The sequence below is a fragment of the Coprinopsis cinerea genome (assembly GCF_000182895.1).
Source record: "Coprinopsis cinerea okayama7#130 chromosome 2 map unlocalized cont3.2, whole genome shotgun sequence".
Lineage (NCBI taxonomy): Eukaryota > Fungi > Basidiomycota > Agaricomycetes > Agaricales > Psathyrellaceae > Coprinopsis > Coprinopsis cinerea.
Genome location: NW_003307543.1, coordinates 555,859 through 571,887, shown reverse-complemented (window position 1 = coordinate 571,887; position 16,029 = coordinate 555,859). Strand labels below are relative to the sequence as shown.

The window sequence follows — 16,029 nt, the reverse complement described above, 5'->3', positions numbered from 1 at the left end:
GAATTAGGTATTGGGCATAGTTGTGATGGATAGCAAACGGAGAATCCAGGCAGATTCCGTTACTTCCAAATCCGTGAGTTCTCGCTCACGAGCAACTCACGGAGAATGCTGGGGCTCAAAAGTCACACATTTTCGAGGTAACACATAGGTAACGTGTTGTACGTGAATTCTGGACCTTTTCACGGACGGTACGTACGAATTAAACGGATACAGGGTCCATAGTGTTCCAACCAACAGGCGACCGAGGCCTACCCTACCTTGGTTCCCAACACGCTACGACTGGACCAGCCAGCCTATCTTTCCGCTTCAGAGGTAAGCCCATGACTCCATGCCCTGGCCTCTCCCAGACAGGTAGCATGGCAATGACCATCTCTCTGGGCCCAGGATCACAGCTCCTGGTTCAAGGAACAGCCCCTCCATTGCCACCTGGCCGGGGAGAAGCAGAACCACCGTTCTGGACATGTGCGATTGATGGAAGAACAATTCCCGCATCACCTGGTCCTCTCCCAGGTCTTCACCGGTGGCCTCTCTGCGGCCTCCCACAGGAGCTTCCAGAGGGAGATCATGTGTTCACCATTGACGTCGACCGGTCCGCCCAGGGATCTACATTCTACGTCGATCAAATCACCTATTTCCCATTGGAGGACGTAAGGGACACTTTGTCGAACCCGGTGGTTATTATCGATATAGACGACCCTGCAGTAGAGTACCTGAGAGGGCGGTGGTCGACGGATCAGGGAAATGCCAGGTGGTCGACGGATCCAGATGCAAGAATTAGGGTGAACTTTACAGGTATGCAGGAAATAGCTGTAGGTTCTATCCATCCCTTTACTCACCGATGGCGTTTCAGGAACCAAGGCTAATTGGGTAGGCCGAGTCCTTCGAGCGGACTCGCAGGGAGACTCTTCAGGAACGTATGTTGTCGATGGCCAGGATCCAGTCCCATTCAGAATACGGGGAGCACGACCCGGGGAGGAACGGGTGTTCGGTGGAATATTGTTCGAGACCGAAAGGCTACCAATGGGCGCTCATACACTGGACGTGGCTTGGGAGGGAGGCAACGCACCGTTCACCTTTGACGAGCTTCTGGTGCAAGATGGAAGCATAATGGCTGAAGCTATATCCGTCGCTCCTTCAAACTCTGTGGGTTCAAGTCCCGTAGATCCAGCCCCCGTGGAATCAACCCTAGCTGGTAGCTCTTCCTCCTCCACTTCGCTTCATCCGAATTCAACTTCGCAGACTGGCGAGCATGAATCCTCACAGCCACGTTCCGCTAGTCAGCCACTAATCTCGACAGACCCTTCGGCAATCCCAAAACCGAGCACGATCACCCAAACCGATACGGATAATGAAGGCAACCAACAGATTATTGGGGCCATCGTCGGTGGTACCTTAGGTGGAGTCGCCTTGCTTTGCTTGACGATATTGCTCGTGTATTTCATGATGGCGCGCCACAAGGCGAAGACGGAAGAGCCACACCTTAACCAAACATCCAACTCCGGCACTCGACCTGCACTTCAGAGCCCCGGGTCGCTCTCGCATGCGCAAATCTCACCACTTTCCATTGAAATAGGCTCAACTGTCGCATATCACCGCAAGGGGAGTCGTGTTACAACCACGCCGGAGTCATCAAGTTCGCTGGGAGCACCAACAATGGCGCAGCGCAGTGCACAACGGATTATCGTTCACCACGAAGATAGCGGCGCTCGGATGGAGCAGCCGGTAGCTCTTCATGTACCCCCCGCATATACACCCTGAAGCAGGGACATCCTGCTTCGATGTGCGCTTCCTGAAAAAGGCAAGCGTACCACCAAATTAGGCAATACCGTTGTAGAACCTGGGCCTACCCAACGCCTGCCAATCGACGTAACACACACTATTCATCTCAGGGAATCCAAAGACAATGAAAATCGACACAGTATGTACTCATGATTGCAAGGAATAAACCAGCCTCCTATAACTAGAATACGACGTGAACCAGCACACTGACAACGTCAAAACCAGTCTACAACAGCTTCATTTTCGTCCTGTTCATTTCTTCAAATAATACACAAGGTAACCGTAAGTAACTTTTCGACTTGGTCTCCAAAACACACACAGACACACAAGAGCACAAAAACAGAGAGAAAGAGGAAAACCAGTCGTTTATCGACATCCGTAAGTTTGTTCGGTCAGTCAGCCTTCACCATAATACGCGCGTGATCAACAGTGATCAAAGAGATAGAAAAGACAGTAAGTAACGAGGTAAGTAGTACGCCTTTGAGAAACATCCAAATCCAACAACGTCCATCACAAACGAAGGGGAAAAACAATAAAGGTAACGCAATAGAAGTGTGAAGAGGCCGACTATGTAGAGGTGGTGTGGATGCGGTAGTTGTAATGACAGCGAGCAAATGGTGAGAATGCAAAAAAAATAATGGTAAGATGTGATCAGCAGAGAGAAAGGAGAAGATAAATGCAAGCTACTAGTAGGAGTACGATAGCATCCCTGCTACCGAAGCGTGATCAATGCAGTGGAGAGAGGAATAAGGGCGGGAGAGGACGACAAGAACTAGACGACCGTCTAATCCTTGTTGGTCAACATCGGATGGAGCAATTGCTCATGGAGCGCCTTGCCGGCTGGAACCATGGGGAACACATGCTCATCCTTCTCCACGAAGCACTCCAGCACCACAGGCTTCGAGTTGTCGTACTCCAAGAACTCCTTCATCTTCGCTGGCAGCTCCTCCGCAGAGTTACATTTGATGCCGTGTACACCCATAGCCTTGGCCAACAGCACAAAGTCGGGGTTGATCATGCGTGTGTGGGAGTAGCGCTTCTCATAGAACAGATCTAATTAGGGGTTAAAGTTAGCATGGGGGAGGAGGGGTGAAGGTCGACTAAGATACGAACCTTGCCATTGCAACACCATTCCTTGGAACTCGTTGTTAAGGATGAGGACCTTGACACCGATACCGTACTGGGCGGCAGTGGCGAGCTCCATAGCAGTCATGCTGAAGGAAGCATCACCGTCGATGTCGACGACGACCTTGTTGGGAGCGGCAACCTTGGCACCGATAGCCGCTGGCAGACCGAAGCCCATGGTCTTAAATGGAACGTTAGCCCGGCATCAACAACGTAGAAAAATCAATACGTACGCCCAATCCACCAGAGGTGACCATCGACCGAGGCTGTCTCCACCTGAAGAACTGTGCGGCCCACATCTGATGCTGTCCAACACCTGTCGACACAATCACATCGTCTTTGCGATCCTTCGTCTGCTTCTCCAACTCCTCCACAACCTCCTGAGGCTTCATCCGCTCGCCCTTCTTGCTGGGAACATACGTGAACGGATAGTCCTTCTTCCACTTCTGGATATCAGCGAACCACTCCTCTCTCGGTGCCTTCTTGATGTGAGAAACGAGGGCAGCGAGGTTGGCGACGACGTCACCGAGGACGGGGATCTGAGCCTCGACGACCTTGTTCACGTTCTTGGGCTGGATCTCAAAGTGGATGATACCACCGCGACCCTCGCGAGCAGCGGCCTTGGCGGCGGGAGCGAAGGTGTCGAGCTTGCCGGTCACACGATCGTCGAAGCGTGCACCGAGGGCGATGATAACGTCGGCGTGTTGCATCGCCAGGTTGGCGTACGCACTACCGTGCATACCCAACATGTGCAGACTCCGCGCGTTCGTCTCGTCGAACGCACCGAGGCCCTGCAGGGTCGTCGTCACAGGGATGTTGCCCTTCTCGGACAGCTCTGCGAGGAACTTAGGGCCCATGGGGGAGGAGAGGACACCGTTGCCGGCATAGATCACGGGGCGTTGGGCACGGTTGATGAGGTCGGCGGCGCGCTCGACGAGGGCGTGGTCGACGGGAGGATCGCTGCTCTGGAGGAAGCTGTTGGGCAGGCCGAGGTTGACGCCAGGGGTGGTAGCTTTGTAGGGCAGAGGGGTCTTGAGGATGCTGGCGGTAACGTCCTTGGGGAGATCGACGAGGACAGGGCCGGGGCGTCCGGAGGTGGCGATCTTGAACGCCTCGTTGATGCGTCTTGGGAGCTCGTTGATGTCCTTGACCATCACGTTCCACTTGGTGCAGCTTCTTGAGATACCGACGACATCCGCTTCCTGGAAAGCGTCCGAGCCGATGGCAGCAGTCGCTACCTGGCCGGAGAAGACGATGAGGGGAATACCGTCGCTCAGAGCATCCTGCATCGGCGTAATGACGTTCGTAGCCCCAGGACCTGAGGTAACGAGGACGACACCAGGCAATCCCGACACACGGGCATAGCCCTCCGCCATGTGGCCTGCACCCTGCTCATGTCTCGGCAGCACGAAATCAAAATGGGGGCTCTTGTAGATGGCGTCGAACACCGGCAGGATGGCTCCGCCAGGGTACCCAAAGATGTGCTTCACCCCATGCCGCAACATCATTTCGTGGAAGATTTGGCCACCGGTGAGGCCGACGAAGCTGTGGTCGAGGGCGGGGTTGGGGTTCGCCAGGGGCGCTTCGCGGTGTTGTTTTGGTGGGAGGGTCGCTGGTGGGGCTTGTTGGAAACCGGGTGCTGGGTTTGGGCGTCTATCAAGCTGTTTAGCTCTCGAGTCGCATATATATGATGGGTGTAGGGGTACTCACACAGAAGGAGCGGCAGTCGCGTTAGCAGAGGTGGTCTGACTGATGTACCGTGCGTGTTCGCGCACTCTCTGCTTGGCTTCGACCATCGACGACGTGCACGACGACGAGGTCGCCCATGCGGCGGGTGAGGCCGCTGTAGACTTTGACCGTGCCAAAGATGCGGTCACTTTTTGACTCGAGCCCTGCAGACGGACTTTTGTAGCTGCTGAAGAAGCCATGGCCATCGTTGCTCGCTGTGGTCAACGGTGTCGAGACCGTCTTCTAATTTTTTGGTGGGGAAGGGAGGGGCGTCGAGGATGGGGATCTCGTTGGACCCGGGACGGTAAGTTGACGTCGAGGACGAAGCTGAGAGAGTTGGTGGTGAACGGAGAAAGCCAAACGACAAGACGGTTATTGGCCCAAAGTTTTAAAATACATGACTCGGTCAAGATGGATTTCTCCGGCCGAGCGGAGGTCTTTGTCGGCCGAGAGCGCCTTGGCGATCACGTGCTCATTTTGGCGCCGGGAGACTCGAGGGCCCGGTCGGCCTTTTCCTCGTCTTTTCCTCCTCGTACTCTTCTTTCTATTGAGTTTTGGAGTATAATTTTCACATCTAAAGATAGAAGAAACAATGCCTTTGACTTCTCTCAATGCTTTCCTCTCGAATCCCTTCAGTAGTCGCAAAACGCCACACGGACCGCCCCAGAACAAACTATGGGTTGAATATTCCATGGTCACCCTCGTTATACAGAACGAGTCAGATAAGACGAGCAGGGCTATTATTCTGCCAGTCCAGGCGCCGGGTAGACCAATTTCTGGGGGCAAACATCCCCCTCCCTTTTACTTCCGCTCCGGTCTCCAGCGTCAAAGTTCAGTACGCCTACCCTTGAAGGACCCTGCATCCTTCTACGACCCAAGGTACGATCGCAAACCCACAGCCCAAGTACCACTCCATCCCCAAGACCAAAAAGCCAGCCCTAACCCACGAGGCAGGCAGAAGAACTTCCTCCCCCTTGACACTGACAAGAGAAAAGAATCATGAGAACTTCCGAGGACCCCTAACTTGAACAAGCAGAGGCTAGAGCGGAGGGCCGCGCGCTCTCTCAGGCCTGTCGCCCTTCATTCCCTTCATTCCTTGATTGCTTGAGTATATACATACGAACCTTGGCTCAATGGTCCAAGCTCCCAAGCAATCATCTTCATCTCACCAGTGTGGAAGTTGTAGTCTTGTTACTGATACTCAGCATGCAATCGGCGAAACAGGACCGGACACCGCGAAAGACTTGTAGTAGTATGTAGACTGCTGCATGTCGTGAGTTGGAAAATACGTACGCAGACACAGAAAACGGTGGAATACGTCCGAAATGTCTTACCTACAATCTTCACATTGGAGTATGTAACTGCATTCGACACTTGCCAAATGGAATCGCCTTCCCACCGAGCTCCCAAGTATCCACGATTCTGCTTCTAAATCTCAGCGCAAGGCTGGGATGGTGAAGCCCGCCTGGAGGCACCAGGGGAACCGTCGTGAGAAGCACAACTGCGAGGTTTGCAGGGGAGGAAGCTTCAGTGGCGGATAAACCATTCGAGAGAAGTCCTTCAATACAGCGCTTCGAAGATCGCAATATGCTGCAGAAACCTTGGTTATTCGGCGGGTGAGGGCCCAGGCGGCGAAGATTCGGAATAGGGACGAGGCTTCATTCGACGGGCACGTTCGTCTGCCGTCTTTGACAGTAGGGTGGAGCGGTGGATGAAGGGCGGTGGATTGAATGATGCGATGTGCACTGGGTTGGAGGGTAGTATCCAACTTGACATAGGGGCGTCATCGCCATCGTCTTGTGTCATGCCAATAAGGCGGCCATGGCTGTGAGCGCTCGATTTCAGGAGGGGAGTGGTTGATGCGAATCCAGATTGTTCATAAATGTTACAAGCGGTATAGTACAGTACAAAAAAACGTCCCTGCAACGCCAGTCAGTGCCGCATTCTCAGCCATGAAGCGAAGGGAAAGTCTCACATAAAACCCAATAAAACACAGCGAGTGAGAAAGTCGAAAGCAAGCAAGTCGTGAATGATCATCTATGGTCCCAGTAATACCGTACAGGTTTGGTGGGTACTATAGGCATTGGTTCGTGGTTCTTCGATTTCTTGTGGTGATGAGAGCGTTTGGAACTGTTGGGCTGTTGCAACAGGGTCAGTAACCCGTCAGATACCCAGACCGAGGCAAACGCACCTTTGGTTTCGACGGATTCGAGGTGACATCCTCTTGGGAGGTCTCCGGGCTGGTGGCCTTCTCGTCGAGTTCCTCCTCCACCACGACATCCTTCTCACCGCCGCTACTACTCTTGCTCAGCCTCTTATCTCTCCTGCCCCCACTCGAACTGCCTAACCGCCGGTGTTTTCTCGATGACCGATCATGCCGCCTCGAACGTCGTGAAGAAGTTGGTGTTGCCCTCGATGACCGCCTGCCGCTCTTTCCCTCAATCACAGCCTCTTCATCGTCAGCGCGTGTCCGGGAAGCTTTCCGTTTGCGCACTTGATAGACTGTCACGCCTATCACGCATGCGAATACGACGACTGGAGGGTAGGTGGGTGTTATCAGTACCCTAGACGAGGTAAACCCGAGGATTCGAGTCAGACGTACTGAAGACGACAACTAGCGCTGCCTCCCAGGCTGTTCCTAGGTGTCCTGAACGCGGACTACCGAATGTCGAATCGTTTTCATCCATCCAAGTAGAGAAAAGTTGAGAATGGATTCAATGGCGGTTCATAAGTAAGACGATGATAAGCAAAAGAGGGGAGGAGGAAAAGAATAAGCTAAAACCCACCCAGGCTCTTCAGAAGCAGGACCGCCCTCCATTCACTTCGGAGTTTATATCCACAAAGCCAGAATTTGATGTGTCAAGGCGAGGTGGCCGCGCGACCCGTCGATGGAATTTGCAATGCAGTTGATGTTTTAACGCCAGTGCGGGGTGAGGATGGGGTGCGTTCTCGAGGAAAAGTACGAAGGGACGGGCTGGGAAGGGGACGAGTTGGAGAAAAGACACCATTGGTCGAGCTTTATACACCAGTTGTGACCCAAGGCTCCTGGGCACGACAAGACAGCCGCTTGCCAAGCACCGTGAAAGATGCCCAGAGTTCGCCAAGCGCGGTCTTATATTTGGTGATTTTTGCCTTTCGAGGTTGCTGTAATCTCTGGAATGATTCAGGATTGGTCGTTTCGGGCTCTTGGTGAGTTGTATAGCCTATGACGAGGCCATGAGGAGAGTCAGTATATGCCTTGAATGGAGAGTATTTCTTCGGAGTATCGCGCCCCACCCAGCTTCGTATTTTTAGAAGAGAGGCGTTTTCTTCCGGGTTCATTTGGTCCAACTGTTTAGCAAATGTGACAGACCCTCGCATGTTCCGAGGGTTGAGGTCACGAGCAGAGAGGTATCAATTATCAATTACGCCCGGTCGTACCCTTGGCTCATTTCACGAAAACCAAAGACAGCCAAAGCCATTCTCAGAGGTCTTGACAAGGTCTTAACAGCCACAAGCGCCCGTCTTCGCTCCGTGATCCTCGTCTCGGCATTCGCTCGGCATACACAGCGACCATCTTGTTTCCGTTATAGCCAAGCGAAAGAAGGACCTTGGTTACGCCAATAAGCTCCCAATAGGAGCCAATCAGTAAAGACTAAGAAAGGTAAGACTTCTTGGATATGTTCCTAAGTAATTGCCTCATCTTGTTCCGCTTTTTCTCTTGTCGCTGGGTGCGATGGGATGTCCGGGAACGCCGAGGGAGGGAAGAGGGAGAATGCACTGAGCACCGAGTGGCTAGGCATTTCATCGGAATACCGGATGAGGGGTTGGAAAGAGACTCACCAGTGGACTGACAGGCGACGATCTCCCTCTATTGGAAGCCATAAACAAAGAAATCGTTAATCAGATTTTATCTAGCCATCGTTATCTGCTCTTTCTAGGTCACCAAGTAGGTTTGATTCATCCCAATAAGCGCCCGCACATCTCCCCCAGGTACAGGAGGGTGGGATATACCCCAGGATGATGTGATATCACACCGGCAACGCATCCGCCCCAGTTTGACCCGACGCGGTCGCGTCGGCGAGACTCTTCCCCACACCACCACTATCAACCATGGCCAGCTCCTTCATTCGCACCGGCAAAAAGGTGCGTCCTATCCCTAGCGCTACCCAAATTTCCATCCAACACTCAAAAACTCACGAATGGACGACTCGAACGCTAGATCGTAGCCATAGGCCGCAACTACGTCGCCCACGCCAAAGAACTAGGCAACGCAACACCCAAAGAACCCTTCTTCTTCCTCAAGCCCACGTCAAGCTACGTACCCTCTGGAGGAAAAGTCGAGATCCCACAAGGAATCGTTGCGCACCATGAAGTCGAACTCGGCCTGGTCATCGGGAGACGCGCTCGGGACGTGTCGCAGTCGAATGCGGATTCGTACATTTCTGGATACAGTGGGTCCTCACCTTGCTTTGGAAGTGGGAGGTCTTTTTGCTGATAGGTGTTGGGTAGCGCTGGCTGTGGATATGACTGCGAGGAACCTCCAGGATAGGGTGAAGAAACAAGGATTACCCTGGTCCGCTGCGAAGGGATTCGACACGTTCACCCCCATTGGTTCTTTCATCCCCAAATCCAAGATTCTCGACCCTCATAATCTGCGCCTCAAACTCAAGGTGCGCTCCGAGTCCTCCAGTAATGCGAACCAAGCATGATTAAACGAACCCAACGCGTTGCAGGTCAATGGCCAAGTCAAGCAAGACGGAACCACAGCCGACATGATGTTCAAAATCCCCCGGTTGATCGAGAACGTGTCGTCCATCATGACCCTCGAGGTTCGTCCTCATCTTCCTCCTCCCTCTCCTCTATTTGCTTAAATGCCTTTTTGCTGCATACAGGAAGGAGACGTCCTCCTTACAGGAACCCCATCCGGCGTAGGACCTCTCGTCCCCGGCGACCAAGTCGAGTGCACACTCAGCGACGCTTCAGGCGAGGAGATTGCCAGGTTGGACTTTTCGGCTGTGGCGAGGGAGGGAGGGTATCAATTCCGACCCGATGATGTCGACTAGTCCAGGGATATAGATGCACTCCAGCGGTTTGTACTACATAGAGGCTGTAAGTATACTAATACCCTACACTAACCGGGGTTTATTCAACAATAAAGCGGCGGTGGCGACCTCATCCCGATTCCTGACTTGGCCCATCATGACATCCTGATCTGCAAGAGCGATCCCAGCGCGCCCAAGATTTGCTCAAGCTGACCCGTCACCTCGACTGTGTTGTCTTGGGATCAATGCCCGGAGACATGTATTGATCGAAAGATGCGCTCAAGCTCTAAGCGCTCGTTTCATGAGTATATAACGACAATAGGCGGGATTCGCTCGCCGCGTGTTCAACTTGCGGCGCCCACCTCAATCCTCAATCCTCAACTTCAACCTACTTTTTCGGTGGACTAGTTCTGTGCTTGCGTCGAACAGTCGAGCTGGCCTGTAATCACCTGCCTCTGCTACACATACACGAGACGCTTTTGAGCAGGGTGGAGGGTCCATGACAAGCAGACGATGGGTTGTGTTGGACGACGTCGACACGAACATTGTATATGGAGGGACATGGTTCACCGTTTACGACTCATCCGGTAGCCCAGGTGATAATGGACCAGCGTACATGGGTACGTTGCATGGGGTGAACGAGACAGACCTAGCGGTGGCCACTTTCGAATTCGATGGTGCGTATCACAACAAGTCCTCCGTCGATGTGCGTTTGGGTGTCTAACGATGTTTCGACGGTAGGGTCTGCAGTAAAGGCTATTGGACCAGGCAATCGTAGCAACTCGCCAGGTGCACCCGGATGGGATTGCCGCATCGATATGGAGAGTGTCGGTTCGCGCACCACGCAGAATATCGAAAACAGTCTGGAGTTGTGTGTGTGGGATGCCCCGGATGGGTCTGCGGGGCGGCATAGGTTGGAGGTGCTGGCTTGGGCGCAGGGGCAGGCATTTTGGCTGGACCGAATCGTGTATGTGCCTGCCCCTGGAGCGGACGTGGGGAGTCCTGTGGTTATGCTTGAGATCGGCGACCCTGCGATCGCGTATGGGGAGGGGTGGCTGCTGCTGGATGATGAGGCGGCGACTATGACGCAGGAGAGGGGGGCGACCGTCGAAATCGAGTTTGTAGGTGAGTAATTGCGTTCGCGGTGTCCGTTGCCCGGGGATGGTGCTCATCCCGGAATCGCGCAATGCTAGGGACTCGATTGACCTGGGTGGGCTATGTACCAGCTGAGGTCCCCCACGGTCCAGCAAGCGGTGCCTTCTCCATCGACGGGAGGGCCCCGGCGACTTTCACTCTGCGTGGGCCTCCTGAGGGGGGTGATCCCTCGGAAGCCCCTCCACTGTACCACCAGACTTTCTTTCAGACGCCCCAGCTGCCTTTCGGACCCCACAAAGTCGTTGTCGAATACCATGGGGACGCGAGCCTGACTCCGCTCACCCTTTCGCATATATTTATTCAAGATGGGAATTGTACTGTTCCTGCACCTGGCGAGCCGTCGGTTTTTGATACGTGGACGAAGCCCAGTCCGTCTTCTGGTTCTGAGCCGACCTCGTCGTCTCCGGCTGGTCAAAATGCAAGTACGACCAATGGGGTACCGGTTGGGGCGATCGTTGGGGGAGCGCTTGGAGGGTTATTCCTACTCCTTCTTTCCATCTTGATGGTGGTCTTCCTGCGAAGGAGGGGGTCGAACTCGAGTACTGGAAATAGCTCGAGTCGGAATGTGGAACAAGTGGGTACTTCGAGTTGGGGACGGACAAGTCCTAGTACACAACACCCCCAACCATTCGATGTCGCGCCGTATTTCTCGGGTAACGAACACCTTATCCCGGGTGTTCGTCCGCTGGTTTCGTACCATCCTCCGGTGAAAGGAGGGGTAGTGGGATCTGTGTCGGATGGTCGGGCGACGGAGGGTGCTGGTACGCCGGTACCTTGTGGTGCGTCGGGGAGTCAGGGGTCTACGACTCAGGCTGGGAGTGGTTCGATGGGAGTGGGGTCGACGGCGTGGGGATCTGGAGTTGCTCTGGTAGGCGACAGTGGTGCAGGGGCGCCTTTGCGGGAGGGGCGTTTGGAAGATGACGATGATGTTCCACCTACGTACTCGGCTACATGATAATCGCAGATGCCCCTGCATGTCTTGTATTGCAATATTGGACATGGCAAGCCATGAGAGGTACCATCGGGCGTCACGAATATCCCTGTATTCTAATGGTTCTTACTACGTTCTATGTAAAGCACATGTATAATTAGCCTACCACTAATACACAATGTTAGTACTAATCTTGTGTTTGAAGATGGTACGCCTTCGTCTTCACGTTCAAAGTTTTGTTGGCCTACATCTATGCGGGATACTCGGTGTCAATACGATGGACGTGGCTTCAATGACCTCGTGTAAAGGGGTATTTTGGGCGAGAAGTGAGTCCTTTGGGTAGGGAAATGGTGGATCATTGGTACAGGCAGGAAGACGGCAAAAGGGGTAGGGTGACCGCGGCGCAGTGGGCGCTTCGAGAGAGCGCTGTTTGCACATCTTTGTTTTCCAGTTTCTACCCTCAACGGAACCAAGGCTAATCAAGGCCCATCACTCCCAAATCACTCCCTTCCATGATCCCAACTTCACCAGAGGACCATCTGAGACTCACATCCAGTACAGTGCGCGACGAGCCTTTCAGCGGCAATCTCTTGTCTAATGTGGCACTGATTTTCGGAGGCGGGCGAGCAGTTGCCTTTTGCTAACCGTTTGACACTGAAGTTGCAGCATGCGAGTCCATCAAGTCAGTGCCTCGCTGTTGCTCATCATGATGTTCCGTTCCAGCAGCCCTTACGACATGGGCGATCGCAACTTGCTCCACGTTTTCTGGATCTTCCACCCTGTCGACTATGTTGTATTCGAAGAAAGGCCTTCGAAACCCGCTGATCAGACAAGCCTCAAGCGCTGCTCTGGTATACACCAACGGTGATATCGTCGATGTATAATTGGGCTGCAGAGCCAGCACAGAGTCCACATGCAGCAACCTTTATGTCTCCCGCGAACTACGACGGCGACCGCGATTTCTCCTTCAGCGTGCCCACCTTGCCACCCGCTCCAGTTTTCATCTGTCTCACCGACAAACCACCTCTGCGTTTGTGTTCATCTGTCTGTCGAACAGGAAATCGCCTACTACTTAACTGCACTCTCACTGCACGTAGGACAGAGAACCAATGGGAAGTAAACGATGGGTTGTTCTGGACGATCTAGACGCGGAAATCACATATGAAGGACCATGGTTTACCGTTTACGACTCGTTCAGCACCTCAGGCGAAAACGGACCAACGTACATGAGTAGTAGCCACGGGACGAATGGGACAGCGAGGGCTACGTTCAACTTTGACGGTGCGCATTAGAACTAGTTATTGTCTGTTATTGTCGACGTGTGCTTGATTCTAACATCGTGCTTGCCTATTAACGACAGGTTCTACAATGATACTTTATGGAGGGAGTGACGTTCGCAACTCATCTGGCCTGCTCGATCCAACATGGGACTGTCTCGTCGATGGTGTTAGTATCGGAAGATCCGGACCCTCCCCCTTCGGCCACCAGAATAATTGGGAGTTGTGTTTGTTTGACGGGCCTCAGGGGAAGCATAGGTTGGAGGTGCAAATTGTCTCGCAAGGGCGGACATTCTGGTTGGACCGCATTATATATGTTCCTTCTCCGAGGTCGAAGGTGCAGAGCCCAGTGGTGATGCTCCAGAATGGCGATCCTTCGATCAAATTGGAGGGGAATTGGACGTCGGCTTTGATAACAGCTGCGCTAACGCATGAAGAAGGGTCGATGGCAGAGGTCGAGTTTGTAGGCAAGTCCTCAGGTTCTCCGTGGCCCGGGTCATTGTTCATATGGTACTCATCACGAATTTCACGCAAATCTAGGGACTCGATTAACCTGGGTGGGCTACATACCGGGAGAGTTCCCCGGCAATCCAGCGAGTGGTACCTACGCCATCGATGGAAACGAGCCGACGACTTTCGCCCTGCGTGGACTCCTTCCTCAGGGGGACCCGCCTGAAATCCTGCCGCTGTATCACCAGACTTTCATTCAAACGCCGGAGCTACCTCTCGGGCCTCATAAAGTCACCGTGGTATACCATGGGGACGCCAGCGTGACCCCACTCACGCTTTCGCACATCTACATTCAAGACGGAAACGTCACCGTTCCAGCACCTGGCGAAACATCGATCTTTGATGCCCCAGCGCCATCCGAGTCGTCACCGGGAGCGCCAAGTTCACCTTCGTCCTCATCTCCTGAGCCATCTTCACCACCCACAACTGATCGAGCGTCAAATACACCGAATGGTATGTCGGTGGGAGCAATCGTTGGGGGAGCCGTTGGAGCGCTATTCTTACTCATTCTGTCTGCCTTCATGGTGGTCTACCTACAAAGGAGGTATTCGAACTCGAATAGCCCGAGTCGGGTGGAGAGTGGTGCGCCAAGCTCAAGTGCACGTCCTGAACCATTCGATGTCGCGCCTTGCTTTTCGGAAGACGAACACCGCATCCCTGGAGTGCGCCCACTCGTTTCGTACCACCCTCCAGTAAAAGGACGGGTGGTATCTGTGTCGGGCATTCGAGCAGAGCGCGACGCATCGGCACCCTCTGGCGCGTCGAGGAGTCAGGACTCTGCAGCTCAGGGAGGGAATGGCTTGATAGGGTCGGGGCGGGGATCTGGAGTTTCTCCTCGTGAGGGTAGTGGCGCAACAGTGCCTTCGGAGGCCGTTGATGTCCTACCGATGTATTCGGTTATGTGAGACTGACTCAAAATTTTGGCAATGACGCGAGGCCTTATTTAATATATGGATCCTTCGTTCTAGAGTACAGTTAACCTACAACTAATACGCAATGCTGGCAATCTTGTTCTCAAACTCCTTCCATCTCTCCTCTTTCAAAACTGCATCGACCAAGAAATGCGCGACGTCCTTCCGAGAGACCGTCCACCCGCCTACCTCTCCAGTGGAGACACGATACACGCATTTACACTCCCCATCCGTCAATAGCGCAGGTCGAATGACCAATATCTTCTTCAATTCCCCAGGTTTCGGTAGACCTTCGCGGTTTTTCCAGTCGCTTCCTCCCATGATCTCAACCGCAGGTTCGCCAGAGGTCCATTCCCATCCAGCACAATGCGCGACAAGCCTTTCAGCGCCAATCTTGTCTTGGTGAGGTACCTTGAGGAGGTAACTGTACATTGGCTTGAGGGCGAAGGGGAGGGCGTCGTGGGAGGCCTTTGTTACGCCTGTGGATGAGATGGCGATGATGCGTGGTTGGTCTTCTGCGGATGGGTTGTGTTTGAAGATGACGCAGAGGACGTTGAAGAGGGATTGCGTGACTAGGTTAGCGGGCTCAATCACAAATCCTTTGGTTAACGAGAACTTCGGTGTTCCCCCTATCCAAACCTCGAGTTAGGCTAAACTGCTTCTCTTTCGCTAGACCAATGAAAGAGAGAAATTCGAACGCACCGACAGTGAAGATGACGACATCGACTTTGGACTCTTTGCTCGCCTCATCCCATGCACCCTGCACATCGGATTGAACGAGTGCATCCCCTTTGACGAGACGCGCTTTGCCTTCTTTGATGTATTTCTGGACTTTGTCGTCCGTGTCGAAGACGGAGGTGTTGCGGAGAAGGTACGTTACGGTCGCACCGGCGTCTAATTATTCGAGTTTGATTCAGCGATGCTCCGATGGTAGAAAAGGAGGTAGCTGTACGTACCCAGCAGGAGGATAGACGAGTGATAACCAATGTTGCGCGAACCACCGATAATGAAGACGTTTAGTCCTGCCATTTCTCAGGTCTGAAGTTGAGGTCAAGTTCGAGCTTGTTCGTGAGGTAGAGTTGAAGGGAAGGGTAGAGGTTGGGGTAATACCTCCTTAGAGAGAGTGCTGGCTTTTAAGTATAAATGGAGTCGAAAAGATACCGTTCTGAGGCCTGGCCCTGACGGGGAGAGCCACGAGGATCATGCATATCCTAGGTTGCCCGGAATGACGCTGGGTACTGTGCAGAATTAGAAGTACGAGTACTGCGAGACTGCGCATACGTGTTAGCCGCTAAAACTCGTCATCGGCTTGCGTTTTAGAGCAAAAATACGAGGACCAGCTTTAGAACTGCGTGCTGCGCATCGCAGACCCCTATTCATTGTTCACCGGCCGCGCGGCACGAGTGTGGGAAGGTATGACCAAGCTATTTTGGGCGCCAAAGTCAAGTCGCATCACAGTTGGTGGTCCTTGACGACCTTCCAACACGTAGACGGTTTTGGCCTCCGACCTCGAACACCATCGTGGCTTATCGCGAGGAGTGCTTCCATGACGCGTCTTTCTTCAGACCCGGGTAAGTACTACCGCCTTG

At 53.4% G+C, this 16,029-nt stretch overlaps 7 protein-coding genes across 7 annotated transcripts; 4 read left to right on the top strand and 3 right to left on the bottom strand.

Annotated features, from left to right (window-relative positions):
- Positions 1–362: 362 nt before the first annotated feature.
- On the top strand, positions 363–1,758 carry CC1G_10574 (hypothetical protein; the record flags this gene model as incomplete). The annotated part of the gene is made up of 2 exons (XM_001832846.2): positions 363–792; positions 851–1,758. 2 exons carry the CDS (start codon positions 363–365, stop codon positions 1,756–1,758), a joined length of 1,338 nt encoding a protein of 445 aa, XP_001832898.2.
- Positions 1,759–2,563: 805 nt separating this feature from the next.
- On the bottom strand, positions 2,564–4,838 carry CC1G_10573 (acetolactate synthase; the record flags this gene model as incomplete). Its single annotated transcript, XM_001832845.1, has 4 exons — positions 2,564–2,832; positions 2,893–3,085; positions 3,138–4,557; positions 4,615–4,838. The coding sequence occupies 4 exons, from the start codon at positions 4,836–4,838 to the stop codon at positions 2,564–2,566; spliced, it is 2,106 nt and encodes a 701-aa protein (XP_001832897.1).
- A 1,637-nt stretch (positions 4,839–6,475) lies between these two features.
- Positions 6,476–7,373, bottom strand: CC1G_10572 (hypothetical protein). The gene is made up of 4 exons (XM_001832844.2): positions 7,235–7,373; positions 6,824–7,167; positions 6,608–6,770; positions 6,476–6,552 (listed from the first exon to the last, which is right to left on the bottom strand). Exons 1-3 carry the CDS (start codon positions 7,317–7,319, stop codon positions 6,666–6,668), a joined length of 534 nt encoding a protein of 177 aa, XP_001832896.2. The 5' UTR covers positions 7,320–7,373; the 3' UTR covers positions 6,476–6,552; positions 6,608–6,665.
- Positions 7,374–8,724: 1,351 nt separating this feature from the next.
- CC1G_10571 (mitochondrial protein) lies at positions 8,725–9,677 on the top strand (the record flags this gene model as incomplete). The annotated part of the gene is made up of 5 exons (XM_001832843.2): positions 8,725–8,757; positions 8,834–9,089; positions 9,124–9,284; positions 9,348–9,443; positions 9,507–9,677. 5 exons carry the CDS (start codon positions 8,725–8,727, stop codon positions 9,675–9,677), a joined length of 717 nt encoding a protein of 238 aa, XP_001832895.2.
- A 478-nt stretch (positions 9,678–10,155) lies between these two features.
- Positions 10,156–11,766, top strand: CC1G_10570 (hypothetical protein; the record flags this gene model as incomplete). Its single annotated transcript, XM_001832842.2, has 3 exons — positions 10,156–10,333; positions 10,398–10,781; positions 10,850–11,766. 3 exons carry the CDS (start codon positions 10,156–10,158, stop codon positions 11,764–11,766), a joined length of 1,479 nt encoding a protein of 492 aa, XP_001832894.2.
- Positions 11,767–12,669: 903 nt separating this feature from the next.
- CC1G_10569 (hypothetical protein) lies at positions 12,670–14,434 on the top strand (the record flags this gene model as incomplete). The annotated part of the gene is made up of 4 exons (XM_001832841.2): positions 12,670–12,786; positions 12,840–13,023; positions 13,103–13,498; positions 13,560–14,434. The coding sequence occupies 4 exons, from the start codon at positions 12,670–12,672 to the stop codon at positions 14,432–14,434; spliced, it is 1,572 nt and encodes a 523-aa protein (XP_001832893.2).
- Positions 14,435–14,515: 81 nt separating this feature from the next.
- CC1G_10568 (hypothetical protein) lies at positions 14,516–15,469 on the bottom strand (the record flags this gene model as incomplete). Its single annotated transcript, XM_001832840.1, has 3 exons — positions 14,516–15,069; positions 15,143–15,334; positions 15,397–15,469. 3 exons carry the CDS (start codon positions 15,467–15,469, stop codon positions 14,516–14,518), a joined length of 819 nt encoding a protein of 272 aa, XP_001832892.1.
- Between the last annotated feature and the right edge of the window lie 560 nt (positions 15,470–16,029).